At 41.7% G+C, this 22,329-nt stretch overlaps 2 protein-coding genes across 2 annotated transcripts; one reads left to right on the top strand and one right to left on the bottom strand.

Annotated features, from left to right (window-relative positions):
- Positions 1 to 876: 876 nt before the first annotated feature.
- pcsk1nl (proprotein convertase subtilisin/kexin type 1 inhibitor, like) lies at positions 877 to 16,080 on the top strand (the record flags this gene model as incomplete). Its single annotated transcript, XM_079558429.1, has 6 exons — positions 877 to 945; positions 5,533 to 5,760; positions 11,800 to 12,010; positions 13,431 to 13,641; positions 14,116 to 14,205; positions 15,586 to 16,080. 6 exons carry the CDS (start codon positions 877 to 879, stop codon positions 15,935 to 15,937), a joined length of 1,161 nt encoding a protein of 386 aa, XP_079414555.1. The 3' UTR covers positions 15,938 to 16,080.
- Positions 16,081 to 16,715: 635 nt separating this feature from the next.
- Positions 16,716 to 21,565, bottom strand: lhfpl4b (LHFPL tetraspan subfamily member 4b). Its single transcript, XM_079557670.1, has 8 exons — positions 21,405 to 21,565; positions 19,917 to 20,137; positions 18,585 to 18,789; positions 18,388 to 18,467; positions 18,081 to 18,228; positions 17,947 to 17,988; positions 17,186 to 17,875; positions 16,716 to 17,142 (listed from the first exon to the last, which is right to left on the bottom strand). Exons 1-6 carry the CDS (start codon positions 21,547 to 21,549, stop codon positions 17,960 to 17,962), a joined length of 828 nt encoding a protein of 275 aa, XP_079413796.1. The 5' UTR covers positions 21,550 to 21,565; the 3' UTR covers positions 16,716 to 17,142; positions 17,186 to 17,875; positions 17,947 to 17,959.
- Between the last annotated feature and the right edge of the window lie 764 nt (positions 21,566 to 22,329).

Here is a 22,329-nt window from a genome sequence, read left to right as displayed (position 1 = left end):
TTAAGGCCAATAACACGCCACACGGTTCCACGTACGACCAAGTACTCTACCTCAGGACTCCCAACCTGGAACTAGTAGCGGCATCAACAGTACGCTGCGTTGAAGCTTGAAACCGGAGGCACAGACGCTGCCGACCCAACAGCGGCCCAACTGTCACACCCGACATTCCCACCCTGACGTCCAAGTTCTACAGAGCCTCCCTTTCTGCAAACAAACATTTGTTGTAACCAAAACGTCAGTACAAATTTGAGGTATACAATACAATGCAGTTGTCTTGGTATTATTACGTGCCACAAGGTTAATTGTTACAGAAATAAAAACAGCACCTTCCATAATTCAAGTGCAGGGCCCACAAAAGCAAAATAAAACACAGCAAAACATGCACTGCAAAGAAAATAAAATGCACACCGTAGGCCTACAACTAAATCACAGGTCAGAAAACCATTTTCTTCACACAATTTAGCCTTAGCTGCACAGTAACCAAGTACAATACATTTTCTCTTTACATGCTATAATACCTCAAAAAAAGAAAAATACCAACTGATCAAGTCTCTGTCCGGATAAAGTTAATCCTGCCATACAAACGCCAAATGTGACCTGACGGGGGCGCAGGGGGGTGCATTATCTTACCATGATGTTACCATTTAAAAACCAACAACGCCAGCCCAGCGTTATACTGGGCAAATGAAAATATCCCCACGCTTAAGGCACCACAGGTTCGTATTAACTTGGGACAGAGACAATAATACAGTCGGTTAATTTATTAACGTTTCGTTGCTTTGCCTTTAAAACATAGTTCGTTCGTAGACAGGTTCACAGTTCCTTGAGTTACTGACAGGTATCATTTCATGTAGCTGTCAGTCAGTCCAATGCACAATGTCCATGTTACCAGTCCGATACGGGTCTCGACCACCACGAGACGCCGTGTGGCGGAGGAAGGACCAGGTGACAGACACGAGACAGAAAAGGGAGGCTCTCCCGCCGACCAGCAGCCGGGTGGCTGTGACACATCCAGACACACACACACGCGAAGGCTACAGCCGCGACGCCGACCTCGCACAGCCGAGAAGCGAGAGCACATGCTACACCGCATGCTCCGAACACTGGGCTTGACGCCTTGAGACAGTGACATTTCCTCGTTCTTAGCGACAATCTTCATACATGTTACACTACGAGCTCTGACAGCCATGCTAGCTCCTGGTCGGCGGGTGACGTCACGGAGGGGAGAGGTCAGGTGGGACGAACAAAGGGGAATGCTGCCCTATTTATACCCCGCAGGCAACCACGCATCATTCATACTGCCACATTTACATATACATATAATACTAAAGGTTTTAGATTATTTCAGATTTTAGTGAGAGAGGCACTATAGAGTTCAATTGTCTTTGTACTAGCTGTAGTTTAGTTCACATGTAAGATACAAATCGTCCACTGTAAACAACTGGGCACCTTTCATTCATTTCAGCACCATGGACAGCACCACACCACAGATCCGTATTATTCACCCTCCGCATAAACCCTGGCTCAATTTTGTTTTAGTTAAGAACTTCTATCGTTGCTACTTTAGTCCTTAAACTGTTTCCTTTGTCATTGCCAATTCTTCTGTTTTGGATTTTTCAGAAAACATTGGAGTAAAGAACCACCACCGCAGCCTGCGCCACTCCTCTCTGTTCTGTCTGTATCTTGGGGGTTTCGGGTTCTGGGGGTGTTGAAATTTGGGGGACGAGTACAAATTGGTGTGTGCAGGGTTGGGGCGTTTGACCTTGGGTGGGTGGGACCTTTAGATGTTCACTATAATCAATGTGTAAATGACTAAAAGCACCAAAAGTCCAGCCCGGTGTGTGTGTATAGATGATAATGTTATTGATATGAATTGTGGGGCGAATGTACGTTTGTGACAGATGTTCTATATTATCCAATAGAAGCGTTTATTTCAATAAACCACGCCCTGATTTATTCAAATGAGTGGGTCAGACTGGGCTCAAAGAGGCAGGAGCAGAGCTGAGGGTGTTTCTGTCACCCTCCCTTGTCCATGATGTGGATGGATGGATCATTTGGAGAGCTCATGTCGCTCTTTTGTAGATAAAATGAGAGAATCTAGGTTTAGATGTCAAAAGGAGAAGCTGTAAGAGTAGATGGTTTGGGGGGAAAACAGGACACCAGCTTCAAAAACATACATTTGTTTCAGTCTGCTTCCTGTTCTTCTACTTTTGTTTCAAATCAGTCTAGTTTGCTGCATGTAAATATAAAGAAGGAAGTGATGTCATTCAGTTTAACTTGAACCCAGTCCGACCCTGACTTTCTGCTGGATCCAAAATAGCCGCCGGTTTCACAGTTTCGCCCTCGTCTCTGCTGTCTGTTACATTCCTCCGAAGAGATGTCCCGCTCAATGACAAACAAATGATTTATTTTTTACTTCAAATTGTACTTTTGTCAATCATAGCTTTATGATATCAAATAATGTGTATGAACTAACTATGCTATCATGTTTAAATGCACGTATAATGACAAATGTATAGCCTATTTATAGAAGAAAGCATGGGGCAAGGAAGTCATCGAAGGACTCAAGCTTTGAACTTCATCATCTTCAAGGCTCCTAATAAGGGAGCATAGTTTAGAAGCATTGTTAAAGCATGGTATTAAATCATTTCTAAAAATACAGTACATTAGAGTCACTTCTCCCTCCGTCCCATAGCAGAATCTTGAAGAGAGTCGATCGTTATGTTTACAAAATGTCGACATTCAGAACGATGTCTATCATTTGGTGCACTTTATGTTTAAACATATGTATACAAAGGAATCATCGCTGAGCGGGATGTCTCTGTTTCTGCCAAACCCAGTGTTGTGATTGGTGGAGTCCTGGGCCCAATCAGCTTCCAGCTTGTGTGGTCATCGCCGGACGGTTTTCGGGGAAGTGGTGCATGGTGCTGTGTTTCTGCTCGTGTTGTAAAAAAAAATTCAGAGTGTCAGTGAACCGCCCCCCCGCCCCCCCTTCCCTCTAAGTGAGACGCATCTTCGTTTAGAGTTTTTGAGTTTAATGTTTTTTTGTTTTTTGTTTTACTTTGCAAGGAGGTACGACAAAAACCTTCGGTGGTACAGATTTTCGAGTTTTCACGTAAAAGGGAAATGAACAATGATTCATGTTTTAGAATATGTTACATTCTTGCATTAAATGATAGATTTCTTAAAGGAAGGGAGGAAGATTACAGTTTGGACCAATTAAATGTTAGTCCTGGTAGTCCTGGATTTGGCCCGGTTTAATCCTGGCAGTTATGCGGAAAATAATAGTTTAAAACGTCCTCCTTCCTTCCTTTTTTTCAAGTTCGGTGCGTGCGTGAGTGTGTTTGTGTGTGCGTGTGATGCCATTTCCTGTGTTTCCTCCATCCGTGGCACCATGGCAACAATGTTTTTATTACAGTTTTATTTTCTCTAATGTTTATGATGTCACTGATTACTGCAGCTGATTGGTTTGTGTGAGTTGTTGCTATGGAGACGCCCGCCCCCCCCTCTTCCTCCTGCTATGTTCATTCAGTGGAACTTTCAATAAACAACAAAGTGCTGAAAAAAAAAGGACTTTCGGAACATTATTTTTGTTTGCATCAAATCCAGTGAATGTTACGAAAATGTTTATGAATATCAAGAAATGTATTTGCCTAAAACCGTATTATTATTAGGTGAGAGATTCGGTTTCCTAACTTTCCATATTCATCTTTTAGCAGTTAGTCCTTTTAACTGAGCAGCACGTAGCACATGTTTCTGAATATTTCCAACACACAGTTTGACTTTAGGTCATGTGTGCTGACAGAAGACGATGAACTTTGTAGCAGTTTTTGTTCATGTGAATAAATCCAAGGATTACAGAGACATTACACCGTAAACCGGGTCCATAAAAGAGCGTTTTGACGGTTACAATAGTTAGAATAGGTTGCGTTCACGTGACATCACAGCATTCTGAACAGCACACATTGAGCAGCTAATTATTTTATTGCAGTAACTATGACAACCGTCAAAATGCTGAATTTTTGACTCTGAGTTTATGGTTAATATCTCTGGGCAGGACCAATCCAAATGAAACACAAACTGTCACAGAGTCCGGCGTCATCTCTCCCATCCAGGGGCGGACTGGGACTGAAAAACAGCCCTGGACTCTGACCAGCCAGGCCCAAATTAGCATAAATGTGACACTTACCACCCGCCTTAACGGAGCACATTTTCTTGAGTTCGGCTTTACCCAAATCTAAAAGCTTCTCGACTGGAGAGCAACAATGTAACGGCTCATTTGAAAGCTAAGACCTGAAAAAGTGATTGTAACATTTTGTCATATTTTTGTTGTTTTTTCATTTCTTTTTTGTGTCTTTTTATTGTGTTTTTGTCACTTTATTATGTGTTTTTGTCACATTTTTTATTGTGTTTTTGTCACTTTTTTGTATCATTTTTTGTTGTGTTTTTGTCACTTTATAATGTGTTTTTGTCACATTTTTTATTGTGTTTTTGTCACATTTTTTATTGTGTTTTTGTCACATTTTTTATTGTGTTTTTGTCACATTTTTTTATTGTGTTTTTGTCACATTTTTTCTATCATTTTTTATTGTGTTTTTGTCACTTTTTTATTGCGTTTTTGTCACATTTTTTCTATCATTTTTTGTTGTGCTTTTGTCACGTTTTTGTTTGCTTTTTTCCTCGCTTTGTTGTCGTGTTTTTGTTGACTTTTCATCACATTTTTCGTCACTTTTTGTGTTGCTTTTCCAGCACATTTTTGTTTTCTTTTCATCCTCTTTTTTTGACGCTATGTTGATGCTTTTCTTTTTAGCTTTTAGATTTGGGTAAAGCTCAGTTAAGGCGGGACTCGTGGCCCTAGAGCCAGTGGCCCTTCTGTGTTCTTCCAAAATGGACACAAAGCCAGTCCGCCCCTGCTCCCATCACACATGAACAATGGTGTCATTACTGTCTCGTGAAGGTGTCCAAAAGCGGTGACAATATTCAAAACCATGTGCTCGATGTTGGTCAGATGAAAGAACTTTCAGTCATACGATGAACGTGGCCGGTTTGTGAGTCCAATCACTTCCAAATAATGAACAGGGGAAACATCTGGAGATCTTTTCAAAGCCGTGTCTCTCTCTCTCTCCTCTGTATCAGCCACTGCTCTAACTGACAATATGACATGACACTCTGGAGCGTCGTGAATTCTGCCCACTTCCTCAAAAACTACATAGGCTCAGGAAAAAGCAGCAAAGTTACAAGTCAGCAGTGAGGAGAAGCGAGCCTGCACACGGTGAAGACACACAGAGGTTCCACACAACGCTTGTGTGTAGTTAATATGATTTGATGGGATGAAATGTTACGCAGTATGGCTTTAATTTCATGAAAAAAAAAAATATATAATACAGACCTTCCCTCTCTGTTAAAAGCAAAGAAAACTAAAATATTTTCACATTTTATGGCTTAAGTGGATTTGGGGTTTAGCTGCTCTTTAATTCGATGTCCAATGAATGTTCTCAAGTCTTTCCCGAACGATTTTGAGTGTCCAAACAGAGATGCTGCAGCCTGCCCGTCCCTCTCTCCTCCCCCTCGCTCCTCCCCCTCTCTCCTCTTCCGCTGTACCCTGTTGATCGCTCGTTTATCAGATCCCTCCGCAGCCTGACGCGGCAGACTCCTCTCCTCTCGCCGCAGACCGCGCACCTGTCCCGGACTCGGCCGCAGATGGAGCCCGCTCGTGTCCTGGTGGTGCTTCTGGGCGCCGCTCTGCTCCACTCCACGCAGGTGACGCACGCCATCTTTCATCTCTCCACTTCTTTTTCTTGTTTTTTCGGACAGAAATCATACGCCGCCAAAGATGTACGGGGCTAAATTGAGCGGAGACGCAACTGCGCAGTTACGCGTCAGTATTGATAAGTGATGCGAGCGCTCTTAAAGACACAGTGATGTCTTGCGTAATAGATACGTAGGTTTAGGTCTGGATTTGTTGTTTAGTCCTCAGTTAAACGCAAATGCCAGGTCCGGGCTTAGTCCTGACTCGAACCTGTTTGTGTTTTTAGTAATTTCCGGTTTATACTTTGGTTTTGGTTAATTCCTGATCTGACCTGGTTCAACCCTGGTTCTTTCTGGACTCAGTGTCTGCTCTGCTTCAAGGATAATGACACCAAAGTATCGCATAAACAGGGTTATTTCAAGGGGTTACAATAGACTATCACCAGCTAGGCCTACGCTGATTTCAAATAATCTATAACCGCTGCTTAATGTGTAAATTAGTCGCAGTTTCAGGGACACATTTATTCTTATGTGATGGGGAACATGCCAAAACAGTTGCTGGAACACCCTCATTAAACACCATTAGATCATCTCAAACCTTTGCCAGATCAAACAGAGGATCAAATTAAGCACTTATTATAACTATTTTACATCATGATAAATATTAAAGAGCATAATTATAACACTTAGCTCTAGTCTCGCCTACTTGATGAGGATCTAATCGATCAAACCATTTTTATCCCTGGTGGGTCTAATTTCCTCTCTTGCTGTCCCGTCATCGCAGGTCTTCTCCCATGTCTCATCTTTGTTCAGTTGGTCGAGCGTTAGTTCATATCTCTGGTCTATTCCTGGTTTAGACGTGTCTTATGTTCAGTGGCATGGACGACTGAGAGACATATTGTGACGAGGTTTATGCTGGTATCTACAAGTTCAACCCATTTCTGATTCGGTCCTTGTTTGGATCTTGGTTTAGTCATGGGTTCGGTTCGGACCTGGCTGTTTTTAGACCTGGTTTAGTCCCGATTTAGACACGGCGTATTAGGTTTTGGTTTCTGGGATGTGATGATGTGATGATGCGGTTGCCGTGGTGACTCAGAGAAAGTCTCCACGGCGACAGCAGCAGCAGCAGCAGCTCGTCTCCACGGTGACACTGCTCTCAGGCTACAGTTTATGCCCAATCATCGTCATACGCACAGGAATCATTCCTGCAAATTGAACTTACACAGAGGCAGACTTCATAAACTGATGGATCTAGGTTCACATGGTATAGGTTCAGGGGCTGCATGAATATGTTGCATATGTTGTTTTTGTGGTCATAACGCAATACCCATGGCAAGAAGACACTTAAGATTCACATTATCTTTGGTTAAACCATGTATGGTAACTTAAATATGTGCAACAGTTCCATCTTAGTCATAAGTACTAGTACTAAGGACTAACTAAATACTTTAGTTCCATTTTAGCCTAATTTTGTATTTTTTCTTCTTTTGACACAGTTTTCTGAAAAAACAACTGCAACGTTTGTTAAAATGTAATCCAACATTTTTGTCCGTTTAAGACATGGTTTAAAGTTGTCCCATGAGCACTTTGCGTCGTTAGAAAATACATTTCTTCTTCAAGTTACAAGAAGCATAGACGGTTTTCCTGTTTCCTGATTACTTTTCTCCAGTCATTCAATTGTTTATTCATTTATTTCAGACCTGCATCCAACTGATTGCACTGACCTCTCTCAGCAACAGGGAGAGAGAAAAAAAAAATCATATAACAATCAATTTACATGCATACAGTCTGGAAAGGGGACGGAAGAAGCAAAGCTTAGAAATCCAACCCCCACACAGCACCACTCAACACAAAACAACAATATACAATACAACATTTTACAGTAACTAAAGTTTCGGCTTCCCTTCCAAAATCACCCTCAGCGTGCTGGGATAAAGCAAGGAATACTTAATGTTAGCGGCCCGGAGCTTCTGTTTCACATCATCAAATTCACGTCGTTTCTTGACGGTCTGTGGACTGTAGTCCGGGTAGATGAAGACAGTATCTCCTCCAAATGAGAGACGCCCCTTTTCCCTGGCCAAAGACCAGGGGAAAGAAAGATCCCTGATTAGACATGATATGTCGTCTACAGTGTTGCTGCACTTCCTCTGAAACCGCCTCTGTGCCATTAGGCCACACACTGACTGAATTAAAGCGTTTTTAATGTGTTAGATATTGATAAGGCCTTGCACAAAAATGTAAATGTGCATGCGAGTCGGGCATAAACATTGTCGAATGCCACACAACATGGCGGCCGCTGCTTTGGATCGACAAAGGGAAAACCATCTAGTTATTACACATTAATGTAATGGTGCGTGCGGGTGCAGCATGGTCATGGTTCATTTCCTGATGGAGCTGTGATTAATTGCATTGAGTGGATTTGATGGAACATAACTGGTGAATATGTATAATCCCAGAGAATGGAGTTCCTGGAAGTCAAGAGTATTTGACATCACTTATGACTGATATGGAGGTGTATACCTAACTAAGTCACTCTGGCTCTGCTTGATAAAGTGGTTGTTTGAGGGGCAATGTCAAAAGCAGGTGGTCCAATTTGATCACGTGTTGATCCATTTAAGGACTTATTGCAGGCCGGCACAATACTTAATAATCATTGTTATTACAATACAGATGACACAATATCCATAGTGGAAGAAGCCCAAATACATCGCAAAGTCACTGAGGTCTTACATCTGACTCAGATGTACATGGTAACACAGCCCAAAACAAAATCAATGGCAGCTTGAAAGTGTGTAAAAAGTGACCATTTTAGTCACTTTTTAAAAACTACCCGTTTCGCCTTGTTTTCGTCTTGACTTGAACCGATTTGTTTTGACAGAATTTGATGGGGGAAAAGTGCACTGTTTTTGTTTGACCTCTAAGGAACAGGCCACCTTTTTTCCATACTCAGATATGTTCTTACCTGAGCTTAGACAAGTTGATGCGTAACTGTCTGGTCTTTACCCGTGCGCTTCAACGTCTGCGCAGTAAAGTTGAAGTGCTCCTAAGGTGTTATTACGCCTTACAATATAGTACCCCTTTTTATCCGCTTAGAAAATCGACATGTTTAATTTTGTGTAACTTTACTTGGATCACGTAACCATATTAAACCATATTTAAAAAGGGAAAACATGGAAGAGCTTGGACGCTTCTAACTTCACCCCCGTTTGGCCTCATAGAGGAGGAGAGGCTAAATGCCAACAACATGTTCGGTGTTTTAGCGTGACTGAGCGCACGGGTAAAGACCAGACAGGAACGCATCAACTCGTCTAAGCTCAGGTAAGAACATATCTCAGTATGGAAAAACGGTGGTCTGTTCCTTTAATGGAAGCTGTGTTGAAAAGGTTTTGTAAAATGTCCCAATAATACTGTTAAAACTGTGTGCAAAAGGTTTATTTTCTTCATAGCGCCCAGCCCTAGTTTACAGTCTTAGTTTTCTTTTTGTGTGTATGTGTGTGTGCGAATTGTGTCCGTCCATATTTGATGTAGAGGCAACAGGAGATCTCTGTCAGCAAAAGCATAACAAATACAGGCCGCTCTGCCGGTCACGCAATATCGATCCGACTCAGATTCAGACAGTTTGTTTGAGTTAATTACTTCAGGGCTGCAGTTGTTGGATGATTGATTCCACCACCACTTGATAAACGTCCTGACTGTGGAGGGGAGATCTGGCCAGGCTTAAATCCAATAGAAGCATGAAATCCTCTCTTTAAGGACTTGTGAATGTTTTTTTTTTTTACTTTGTTTCGAAGATTCAGAGACATAAAGGTATGGATCACATTAAAATAGTCATTACCGTTTTTCTCCATTGGTTTGGCTCATTTCTTGAAACAGAAATTACATTCTCAAAACAACATGGACACATCTCCAAACCACTTGGCAATTGTTCACAACAGAATTTCATTTCTCATTAATTTCATCAAATACAATTAGCACAATTTCCAAGTGAATAGATCTTGTTGATCTAAGCCGATTGTTGATTCTCAGTCTAATAGTTGTTTGCTCCAAAACGTGTCAGCGTCATTTCATTGAGTAAGTCATCACATGCACAATAGTCTGAAGAAGAACACAATACCATGAATACCATACATGCTTTAAGATTTATTTACAGCACGGTAGGCTGCATATCATTTTCATTGTTTTTTGTTTGTGTGTTATTTCACAGAATGTATTTTACAGTTATGCTGAATAGTGAGTGTGGCAAAAGGAATCCAAGGCTCTGATCCGAGCCTCGGATTCCTTTTGCCACACGCACTCACCTACAATACAAGGCAAATCTGCTACAACTCCATGTTCCACTTTATCCTGGAAGAGCACTTGATTTTTAAAGATTTTGAAGCATTTTAGAACATTTGCTGAGACCAAGTGCAGCACTCCCGACCCACCCTCCTATTACAAGTAAAATGTTCTTTTCACTCTGATGTATGGAAGTTACTTTATTTATGTGAATGACAATGGTTACAATTTCCTTGGCAGTATGAGTGCTATGTGTGATGTCAAACCTTGGAGGATAGTCCTCTGCCATAGTGACAAAACATCTAAACATTTAGACTTGCAGTGCTTACACAATGCCAAAGGGACAAAGCATTTTGGGGGCACTGACTGTTTAAATGAGAGGGCAATTTAGTTTTGACGCGAGTGAACTGTTTTGGGAGAGATATGAGCTTTTGCAGGTTGACCCATGGTGTTGTGCCGAACCCTCCACGTAATTTTGGCAAAAGCACCAACAGTGTTGAGAACGAAATGAGCCAAAGCAATTGAGAGGGATCTTTGCCATTTTGGGGGCACTGACTGTTTAAATGAGAGGGAAGTTTAGTTTTGAAGCAGGAGTGAACTGCTTTGGGAGAGATATGAGCTTTTGCAGGTGAGCTATAGTGTTGTGCTGAACTGTAAGACTGTTTTGCCAAATGATCTTAGAATGTAATTTCTGTTTCAAGAAATGAGCCAAACCAATGGAGAAAAACTGTAAATGGATAACAGGAATAACAGTGCAAGTAAGATTCCCAGAACCACTTCAAAAAAGGGACTTATCCTGGACCAGTGATTCACTAAATCAGGGTTAAATCAGGACTAACTCTAAAACAGTGCTATAACTAGATGGCACTCAGCCACATGCACAAAAGCAATAACACGCTGACGTTAAACTACACTCTTCCAGTTAGGTGCTTTGTAGACCTCATGCACCAATACTTCTCTTTCAAAATTAAATAATAATCTTATAAGAGCCTCTACCCATTTTGGTCGTTTTAATCATTATTGTGAATGCAACAACGGAGGGGCTAAAGCACAATTAAACCAGGATTTAAAAAATGTCAAATCAATAAAATGGCCAGATGAGAGTAGAGAGCATCACCGCGGCAACAAGAGGAAGCGGCAGAAAATCTGTTGTGGGGATTACATTTTCCAACCTATTTCCAGCACAAAACAAGAGCTGTTGTGCATGTTCTAACGTCGAGGTAACCTGGACAATGCAGCACTTTTTTGGGCAGCATGCTCCACCGATTAAAAACAAAGAATTAGTGGTTGTGCCATAATGAGTTTCTATGATACGAGATAACCATGAATGGGAGAGTGACTGGTTTCCAAGATAAAGAAATGCGCTTAGAACCCTTTGGTAAAGTGTCACACAGGAGAGATGAATGGAATGGTATTGTCTCCCATTTGTAAACAACAGACAGTATCTTTGTTAGTCAGAAAAAAGCTGAAGCAGAGGCTGAATCTCTCTAAAAGGTTCAAGCAATTCAAATTTTTAACAGCAATTGCTCTTAGGCACTATCCCCGCTCACAATGGCTGCGATCTGGAGGCTAGACATGATCTTATTGGTTTAAGATTTAAATTTTACAACCCTAACCAAAACAAGTCTTGCTTTCAGATCAAATGCTGAACATGTTTTAATTGAAGACTCAATGTTAGGGATGTCCAAACTCTGGCCTAGGAGCCAAAAGTGGCCTCTGGAGCAAATCTCCTGACTCTGGTGCTTTTTTTTGCTGAACGCTGTCTCTCGTTCGCAGTGTGTTCCTGCAGGAAGGGGCCGTGGACTGGACTATGAAGAGGGAGTCAGGCGTGTGCGCAGGGACCTGGTGCCCTACGAGGACCGCATGATGTCACTCCCTGTGGTGGAGGAGGACTGGAGGGGGCGGGGCTTGGAGCAGGCCCTGCAGCGGTTGGTGGAGCGAGACCAGAGGCGGGAGCAGCAGGAGGAGCAGCAGCAGCAGAGAGCAGGTATGCACTTTTAAGAGGGGTTAAATGTAAAATGACAAAGAGGACGGAGAAATACAAGCAGAACAGGCCATTGAAGTGTCCATTGAACCCACATCTCAAGCACAAAGCCTGCACTGTGTGGTTAATCTGTTTGGATAGGATCTGTAAACATAGTCTGTGTGTAACCCTATAAAGCAGGGGTCGGCAACGTCAGGCCCGGGGGCAAATCCGCCCTCCAGCATAGAAGCTCTGGCCCTCAGGATGTTTTGAATGATTTTGAAGATGATATTAATACACAAATCAGAGGTCAAATGCCTGTTTGAATACTCTAAAAATGTGCAAAATACAGTCAAATCTTTCAAAAATTTCTTTAAAAACCACACCCAGTTAGGTCGTGTATACGGCTGGGTACCGTTCAATATCTGAATGATGCTTTATCCGACATCTATACTAAAATATGTGACATCGAGAACCAGAAACAGAACTATAATGTGTGGAAGATCTGCACATTTACAATATTGGGTTCACCTCCAATGACAGGAAAGTTCTAAACATTGGAAAAATTTGGGGGGAAATGTGGCTAAAATTAGGGAAAATCATGTTTAAATTGTTTGTGGGGAAAAAATGAGCAAAAACAGGACCATAATGCTGGCATTCGTAGGAAAATGGTCTGGCCCTTGGTTTTTTTACAATGAAGAAAATTGGCCCTCCACCAAGCAAACTTGCCTACCCCTGCAATAAAGCCTTTAATATTGGTTAAATACATAAAAACATCAGTGGTTCATATTTGTTCCTCTACGCCTCATTGTCTTGCTTTCATCTCTACCTCCCGCTCTTGTCTCCCTCCCTTTTTAATGTGTATTTATGCATCATCTCAGCTAACCGCTAACCACTTATTTGTCTGGTTAAATCATGTGTCCCCACGCTTCCTAACAGGTTCATTACAGTCATTTCAAATGTGTTTTTCTTAAATCCAGGGTTAGATCGGAGTTAGAAAAGATCAATTTTGACTTTAATTATGGCTTTGTGGTGGTTTAGTCCTGGGAGAAGATCACTTTCATGCTAGTTGTCATGGAGCTTTCTCTTTCTCACAGCTTGTTGTTCCGTACAAAAGGGTCTAAGAACAATGGGATGTCCTATGCTGTACATCTGCTGTTTGTTGTATTTTTGGGTAGATTTCCGTTCTGATCCTTTTTCAATCTAGTGTCCACCATCAGTGCACCAGTCAGATTCTAGAGCTATTCTGTGTAATATTTTACACAATTAAAACAATGAAAAACAAAAAGATAATTGATTTTTAGGTTTGATTAATTGGTAACAAATGATTCCAGTAATAATATCCAACTTCCCTCTTCTTGGCTCTATTCTCTGATTTATCACTCCAAGTCCTCTTCGGCTTTATTTTTGCAAACCACTGAAAAACCTGTGTGTGTCTCTGTAGCGTACCTGTCAGCCATGCTGCGCCTGCTCGCGGACGCAGAGAAAGCCGGACTCGTGAACCCGGACCTGCAGGTGGATTTGGACCAGGAGCAGGAGGAGATCAAGACCCTCCCGGATTACGACGAGACCGGACCGAGACTGAGCATGAGCCGGCCTCAGGCCCCCTGGTGGAGACTAGTGGAACCGCAACTGGCAGAGGCACTGCTCCAGAGGTCAGAAATAAACCTGGGTTAAGGACTCTTTAATGGATCTGTGCAGTCAAAAGAGTTCTAGAAAGGGTTATATATATATATATATATATATATATATATATATATATATATATATATATATATATATATATATATATATATATATTTAGCAGGGGTCTCCTACCAGTGCATGTCGTGTCAAGTTTGTTCCAAGTAGATCCTCTAATACTTTCTTCATAGGTATTTTAGCTACTAAAAGTATAGGGTGTACTTTGCCTTAGTCTCATAGATACTCAAGTGTCTTCAAACCATGGCAGTTCTGAGCGTTTTATTTTGTAAAAGTTTCTCACAGGGGAAAAGATTGGAGACACCTGGATAGTATGAATCTGAGCAGGTTGAGAGGGTTGAACAGTGGTTCCAAACGGGTTCTTAGTGGATCTAAAGTAGACTTTGACTTGGTTCAGTGGATGCATCACAGTTTTGGTCTGGTTTCAGGTTGGACCCGGACTACACTGAAGCGCTTTTGAACAAACTCCAGCAAACTCAGAGCTCAGGACCGAGAGAGAGCGACCAGGAAACACTCAGGTCTGAGCATGAAAAGAAATGGAATGTCTGCTTACTTGAGTTAGAGATATAAGTATTGAGTGTACTTGCTATGCCATTTATTACGTCAAAACGTTATGCCAGTTATCCATATTGTTTATTTTTCATTTTCTTGTGTTATTCATTTTCGTTTGCTTCGTGCTTCCTTTCTGTTTGTAGTTTGTGTTCCTGTCAAGACACTTTGAATGTGTGGATGATTGTGGTTGTGACTGGTATGAATGTCAAGGGGAGTGGTTGGGGTGGGGGCGGGGTTTGAAGCTTGTCTTGTTATTTTATTCTATAAATAAAATTAAAGTAAAAAAAACACTCTGAGGCGCAAAACGTACTCAAAATGTTAGTTACATTTTTTAAGGAAATTGGTCATTGGCCTTTCACAAAAGTCCCACTCCCTTAGTTACTGTTGCTAGCTCCGTCAAGAAGTAGAGTTTAACACATGTCAGTGGAGAAGTGTGTCTTAGTGATGCTTTTTGGTGTAATGCCAGTGCAATCTCCTCCATATCGAGGCAAAATGGGTTGCAATGTGACTAAAGCACCGGCCTCATATGAAATGGAGAACAAAACGACTCTTTTGTTAGTCGGGGATTCAAATATGATCGTCACTGTTGGCTAGCTTGCTAAAACTACAAGGGCCAAATACACCAGCTACTCATGCACTTCTTATTTAAAGAGGGGGTATTATGCTTTTTTCACTCACATAGCACCAGTCTATATCACACTACAATGATGACGAAACCTTCTGTTGGTCTGTAACTGCAGTAAATTAGAATAACTGCCTTGAATAAAATTGCTCTCTCAAAATGGCTGTAGCGAATGTCTTGAAATAGGCCTCTGTCTCTTTAAGAACCTCTGACCCTTTCAGACACGCCCCCTCCACACACTGTCTGTGGCATCAGTGGGGAGGGGGTTCTGCTGAGGAGCAGTGGTTACTCGGCTGGTGACGAAAGCTCGGAGGCGTCTCCAGGAGGTGGGGGCGTTCCTAGGAGGACTCAGGCAAACCTATCCCTAAAATGGCTGCCATCAGAGTTTTTACAGATTACTCAAAAATACGTGAATGTGCCAAGGCAACACTTCAGGCATGTTTTTAATGAGGGAATGACATAATAACATGATGTAAACCTTGAAAAAGTCGATTTTGCATAATACCCCCCCTTTAACACGTCTGACTTAAATCTGAAAGTTACTAATTCTTACGCCCTGTGACCGCTCAAACTTAAGCCCTCTGTGTCCGACACCCAAGTGTATTTTTTAAGGCCAGTCTGGTCATTTCTCATCTCATTTGCCGATACCGGTTTACAATAATGGGTAATTAAATTTCCTTTGCTTGTCATTGAATCTCTAATTCCATCTCTCTTTTGTTGCCAGGCGTCTAGTTGGTCAGGTCCTGTCAAGTATGGGTCCGAGTGACGTCGTGATGCCCTCGAGTCGCAGAATGAGGCGGGACATATCTGACTCCGCCCCCGAGCCCATAAGCACCACCCACAGGAGGAGCCGGCGCTCTCTGGAGGACACGCCCCCCAACGATGACTCCCCACTGCTGCGAGTGAAACGACTGGACGAGGACGAGCTGGAGCCCCTCCAGTCTCAAGGCCTGCAGCGCATCAAACGCATCGACGCCGAGGAGGAGCACGGGAGTCGCAGGCGGAAGAGACGAGCCATTGTGAACTACGATCCCCAGATTCTACTGAGGCAGGCGCTGGAGCTGATCAGGGAGTAGGAACTAAAAGGGGAAAGGTGAGGTACAGTAGGAGGTGAGGAAGGGGAGATGGGGAAACTTGAGAGAAAAATGGAATATTTAACTTGATGATTGAAATTCAAACTACTGTTTATTTATTTATTTTTTCACTTGACTATTCGACCAATTTGAAGTTTTGGTTTTATTAGATTTTTAAAAAAATTGAAATTATTTCCCAGATGAAAATAGTAGTAGTAAAATAGTACTTTTTTTGAATTCTTCTCAAAGATGATTAAAATGTCTTGAAGCAAGTTGATTATTCTAGCCATAATAGACAAACAAGACAGAAGAAAATATTCAAATCACAATCATTTGAATCAAAGTGAGAGGAGATAACGAGAGTGTGATAAGGGTGTAGTGAAGATGGTAAAGAGCGCCGGTGGTGTTTGTTATCTGTTTTGTTTTGTTTTTAAATTGTGTTGCTGCTGCTTTTGGTGAAAAAAAAACCCTGCATCAAATCAAATCAGAGATGGAGCCGAGGGGAGCGGTGCATCAGTCACACATGCATTTTAACTGACAACTCCCAGACTCTGAGACTTATTGAGGCAAATTCGCACAGTAAAACAAATCAACATACTGATGAGACTATGTTCTCCTATTCCATAACAATCTGTAGCAAATACTATATTATTATGTAATATATATATATATTTTTTAGCTTTACACAAAACTGACTAGTACAATGGAAAATTATTTTCACGTCAAGCCTTTCTATTATGTGTAGAGATTGCAGTGTTCGCTGGCAGGGCGTCAGGTTGAGTATATTTGTTATAAGCTCTGAGAGTCAGTGCAGCCAACACAGTACTTGCTACATGCAATATTTTGGCATTCATACACACCTAAACTGGGAAAGAAAAAAGAAACCAAAGAACCTAAAGGATTCCCTTGTATTCTACCCAGCAGCAGTACTCTGAGCTCTCTGATTGGTTGATTTCTGACCTGCTTCTTTCTGTTCCATCTCTGAACTTAAAGCTTTACAGTCGATGATAGAACGTTTCCCAGTTTCTGTATGAAGCAGAGAGGGGGGCCCTTACTGTGCCGTGATTGGTCCGTCCGTATTGCGTTCAAGTGTCACTGTTTGTAACGTCTCCTTGTGATCAAATCAATAATAAAAGTGGTACATCTTATCTCAATAAAGCCAGTACACCACTATCACGGTCGTTTTTGTTTTATTCATGTGTACATTTCTAAAATTATTAGTTTTACGTTGTTATCACACGTAAAACACACCAACAAAGCATCATCACTTCATTTGTTTTTATTCTCCACATGCTACAACCTTAAAAATGTGACAAAAAATACAATAGATTCTAGAAATGTACCTTTCAAATATAATAGAAATATTGTCTCACAGTAAACATATATTACACATACGGCCCCAGTCAATAGTTTTAGAACATAAAGCAAAAACCGCCAAATGATACTGTTGTGGTGTCCTTGGGCAAGACACCTCACCCATCATGACTGTGACTGGAGGAGCAGAAATGTATTTTAGAGATGATTCATACCTTCATGGTGCTTCTGCATCACTTACTGTTGTTGCAAATCAATAGAATATGGCTTGTTCTGAAACTTTTGACCATTCATGTAACATTAGCATAGAACAGCATTTACAAAAAAGTTTGCTACAACTTTGCTACAATGGAACACACACCTGGACGACTGAGAGTTTACACAAATATGTCACCTTTACAAATGGCACTTCATCTAAAATACTTCAGCTAATTTTGTCCTACAAACACTCCTCCCATCCCCGCCTTTGACATCCTCGGAATATACTATAAAACATGATTTTTTTACATGGTTTCACCGATATAAATTAAAGCTTTATTATTCTAGAAAAAAGTCAAATCTAGTGAATGCTGGTGTGTATCTGGAAGACAGAAGACACTAAAGACTCAAATGATGATGGAGCAGAGTCTGGAGGAATAGGAGGGAAAAGACATTTCAATTAATGAACATTTGAATTATAATTGCATCGTAAAACTCACCAGGTTTTTGTCTCTAGGCCGACATAAGGAGTCCAGTCGTCACTGCAAGAAAATTAAAAAAATATTTTAAGGCTGAGGCTACGGGTTTTACTGGAACATAAGAGTCCATGAATAATATGAATGACTGGTCTCACCGTCTTTGGTGTCTGGGGGAAGGAGAGCGTCTTGTCGATTTGCCAAAACAAATGCCAAAGTGGACAAGATGGCTGCATCCAACACCCCCAGGACAGCCAGAATGTAGGCCCAGTGAACGGAGCAGCGGCCTGGGGAGAAACTGGTCACCTTCAGGGGATGACACAGACTCTCGGTTCATATAATATTTCTTTTTACAAAATCAACACCGTAGGAAGTGACATCAGAGAGCAAACATTGAAGTTAAAGTCAGGTCCAATCCTTCAGTGTTTGTCACAAAATCACATTAACAGATATTGTGAGACTTGCCTGATCTCCGCACAGAGCTCTCATCTCAGGATTCTCCCAGGAGTCAGGGAAGAGCAGACAGGCCAGAGCCAGACAGAAACCTCCCAAGAAACAGAAACACTTCTTCAGACATACTGCATTTCACTACTAAATCAAATTACCATTGACATTTTCAGATACTTTTGGCCACACATTCTAGTTTGTTGGGGAGCAAATACCTGCAGTAAGTTGGAGCCAGGCACAGATCTTATAAACTGTGGCGGCGCTGCAGAATCGGAACAAAGCCAGGCACAGAACACTGGTCCACACCGCCCAGAGAGACAGTCCCACCAACACCGCCACCGACTGGAACGAAGGGAGCGGGGACAGAGTGGACAGACCTCCCCTGCACTCCGGGACAGGCCAATCGGAATCCACACAAACCTGGCAGACAAGGGGCGGAAAAACTCTCAAATCAAAGCACTCGTCATGGTTAAAACATGGATTGAAACCATGGGTATTACATTTGCGGTAGTAACTTCAGAGCGTCTTCGAGCTAGATGAGATGATGCACAAATGTTTTCATGCCCCACTGCTCCCACTGTAATGTGATGGGCGTAGGGGACAGTTGGAGATCTTCTCATTGTGTGATCGTTCACAAAAGCATATGGATACTTTAGGCTTGGAGAGAGGACGGTGAACATCACAACACTTTTCGTTTCGTGTTAATGGATGAAACATTTGCGGAGATCTTCACATGTTCGGGTTGCAACAACAGGCGCCGCATTTACACTCAATGTCTGTATTTTAATTTGATCAGACGTTTTACTCAAAACCGATCAGAAAATAGTTGTCATGCTCTGTCCATTACGTAGTTTTATTGAGAAGTCAAGTGATGGAGGAGAGTCCCTGAGTGCAGCAGTGAAGGGAGGGGCCACAGGGGAGAAGAGACAGACAAAAAATATAGATCTTTAAAGGAACAGGCCACCGTTTTTACATACTAAGATATGTTCTTACCTAACCTTAGACGAGTTAATATATCCCCGTCTGGTCTTTGTCCGTGCGCTCTGTCACGCAAACGGAGCACATACGCAGCCTCTCCCACATGTCATATAGCTCCAAAAAAGCTCACGATAGAAGCTACCAAGCTCTTCCCCGTGTTCCCTATTTAAATAAAGTTACGTGAAGTGTTTTCATGCGAAGTATATTTACACAGAAATGTAACATGTCCATTTTATAAGCAGATAAAAAGGGGGACTATATTGTGAGGCGTAATGATATGAGGAGCACAGCGTCCGCGCAGTAACTCCTAAAGACTTCCCTCCGCTCACTTCCGTCAATAACCTTTAGGAGTTACTGCGCGGACGTTAAATAAAGAAAATTGGCAAGTTTGTAGGCATTATTTACCTTTTTCTCCCTTTTGAAGTGTCCACACCAACATTGACACCAAATCTACACCCTTAATTGAAACTCATTCAACTCTTCACTTTGGCAAAGAGAGTCTGAACTGAACGAACTGGCCTCGGAGACACTAAACCTGTGCATGTGCATCTGCGGCCATGTGGACTCACCTCAAAGAGTCCCAATGTGCCACTTGGAGGTTCCGGTCCGCGTCCCTGATGCAGACTGGCCTCAGTTCCGACCCATGAGGGCTGGATGAGGATTACGACCTGGATTATGGCAAAGCAGAGGGTGCACACAGCCCACAGGACCCCCACGGCTCTGGCACTGCGGACAAACTCAGTCTGGTAGAGACGGGACAGGTCGGAGAGGGCGGGGGAACCCGACATCACTGCAGATACAAGAGATGAAAGTCTGATTGTAATGATGAAGGAGGAAGGAAACTTTGAGAATGGGTCAAAAGTCATGCAGAAAACTCGGATCATCACTCACTTAATGTGCTATAATTAAAGCGAGACACTGCAGGTGATTAGGGGTAAAAATGTATATTTATAGATATCAATTTGAAACTTTTGCTGTAGATCACTGGCATAAATGTAAGAAAAAAATGTATGGCAAGTTTTCGGTCATTTTATCTTTTCATATAAGAACAAGGTGTTTTATGCCTAAAAATGCCCCAAATTTCCCATCTTTTTGGTGACGAAATCTGAATAATGGATAGAGCTACATTCAAATTTATGGTTTAATTTTATTGATAAATGAGTTGCCAAGACTTTCTCAGAGGGGATTTAGGATTTCTTGTTTAGTTTTAAAATAAGCTGTTTTTAGTCATTCAAAACTCAATAAATGGGGCTTAGGGATTAAATAATAAAAAATCCCTCTGAAAAAATCGTCGAAATATTGTTCAGTCCAAGGATGGAAAATGTGAAGTCTTTAGGTCCGACTGACGTGGACATAGTGTCGCCACAATGACAGAAAAATGTGTTTTGAGGAAAAGGCCTTTGAAATTGCATTGTCCCATGTAAGTCTATGGGGGAACATTGATTCAGCGCAATATTTAAACATGTTATTGTGAAGATTAGGCATGTTTTCTGTTTCCGGGTGAAAGCTTGTATGTTCAGAGACCAATTTGGCCCAAAACCTGAAAACTGAAAAAATTGAGTTTTGCCTGTAGTGTCTCCCCTTAAACTGAGTTGACTAAAACAGAAACCAAGCCAAAGCGAGGAGTCGATCAGGTCTAAACGTGGTCTACTTGTGTGATGAACCAGTTCTAAGCCAGATCGGGACCAAACCAAGATTCAGCAAGAACTTCAAAGGCAAAGGATGAGCTGATTCGAGCGTCAAGACTGAAATAACAACTAACCCAGGACCAAATCCCGAGCACTAAACCAGGCAGCAGTAAAACCAACACAAGAGGGAAACTGGATAATGTTATAAATCCGGTGAATGGCGCATCATAAACCCATCGTTTACCACCATTCGTGTGGATAAACAGGCTACAGGGTGAAATATAGCACTGATTTTGTGACCGAGATTTCGAAGCGTAGCGATGTAAATACTCAAACAAACCGGTTGCATCACTACAAATTAACACATGACGATGTGGATGAGAGCCCTTTTCTCAGGCAAATCTGAATAAAAGGAGATGCGTGACCGACCTGCAACTGCGCGCTTCTTCCCCAGAGCCAAAGATGGGGTTTTCGGCTGCGGAGGGACAGATGGTCCGCTGCAGGACGGAGGGATGCGAGGGATGTTGCAGAGCCAGGCCCGCACCGATGACGACGAGAGGAGAGCGATGGACATGCGCCATGAAAGACTACAAACATGGCGGAGACTGATTAACCACATGGGGCTGCCTTTCTGTTTGATTTTGTTTGCTTGTTTTTGACTATTTTTGTCTTGATTAAAAATATATATTCTTATCCGGTTGTCTTTCCTCATGTGCAAATGCCATGAAAAGTGAATCAAAATTAGATTATTTGTCACATGCAATGTTAATAAACAAAACATGTAGTGAATTGATAGTAACACCTGTCATTTTAAGCAGTCAAAGAAAGAAAGCATGAGAAGCTACAAAATTATTGATCTATTTTGAGGGCGCACTGATTTATTTTGTTGTATAAAATGAAATGCCGGCACATTGACTTAAAAGAAAATATTGAACACATTCAAGAATCGGGCAGTGTAAGTGGCAGCTGAAAGTTTAATCTCAGAAAAATAATATGTGTCAGAATTTAAATACCAAGAGTGAATATTGCACAAAACACACAGACCTACATCCGCACAATAACAAAGCCAGTCAAGAATACAAATCTGATTAATATCACACCAAATAAAGCGCCAAGCTCACATACTGGACAGAGATAAGGTTTTTTGCCCTCACTGGACTTCAGCTGAGAGGTATTTGAACTTGTGGCTGGAATTAGCTCATTTTAAAATAAACAAAACTTAAATTTCCTTCTTTTGATTTTTTTTTTAACCGTTTCCTAAAACATAAATTGAAGTAGTAACTGAAGCCTCTTTTAGAGCCTATTTCTCATAAGATATAAATGTTGACATAAATCAGATGCAAATTGGACTGTA

This window comes from Gobius niger (genome assembly GCF_951799975.1).
Source record: "Gobius niger genome assembly, chromosome: 6".
NCBI lineage: Eukaryota > Metazoa > Chordata > Actinopteri > Gobiiformes > Gobiidae > Gobius > Gobius niger.
This window is presented reverse-complemented; position numbering and strand designations above follow the sequence as displayed.

Bases quoted from the DNA above. Each gene is read 5' to 3' on its own strand.
- lhfpl4b (XM_079557670.1), bottom strand. From the start codon at position 21,549: ATGTCCATCGCTCTCCTCTCGTCGTCATCGGTGCGGGCCTGGCTCTGC. The intron at 18,790-19,916 runs GTGAGTCCACAT...CTTGTCTGCCAG, and splicing joins GCACATTGGGACTCTTTGAG to GTTTGTGTGGATTCCGATTG. The intron at 18,229-18,387 runs GCAAGTCTCACA...CATCCCCTGAAG, and splicing joins GAGCTCTGTGCGGAGATCAG to GTGACCAGTTTCTCCCCAGG.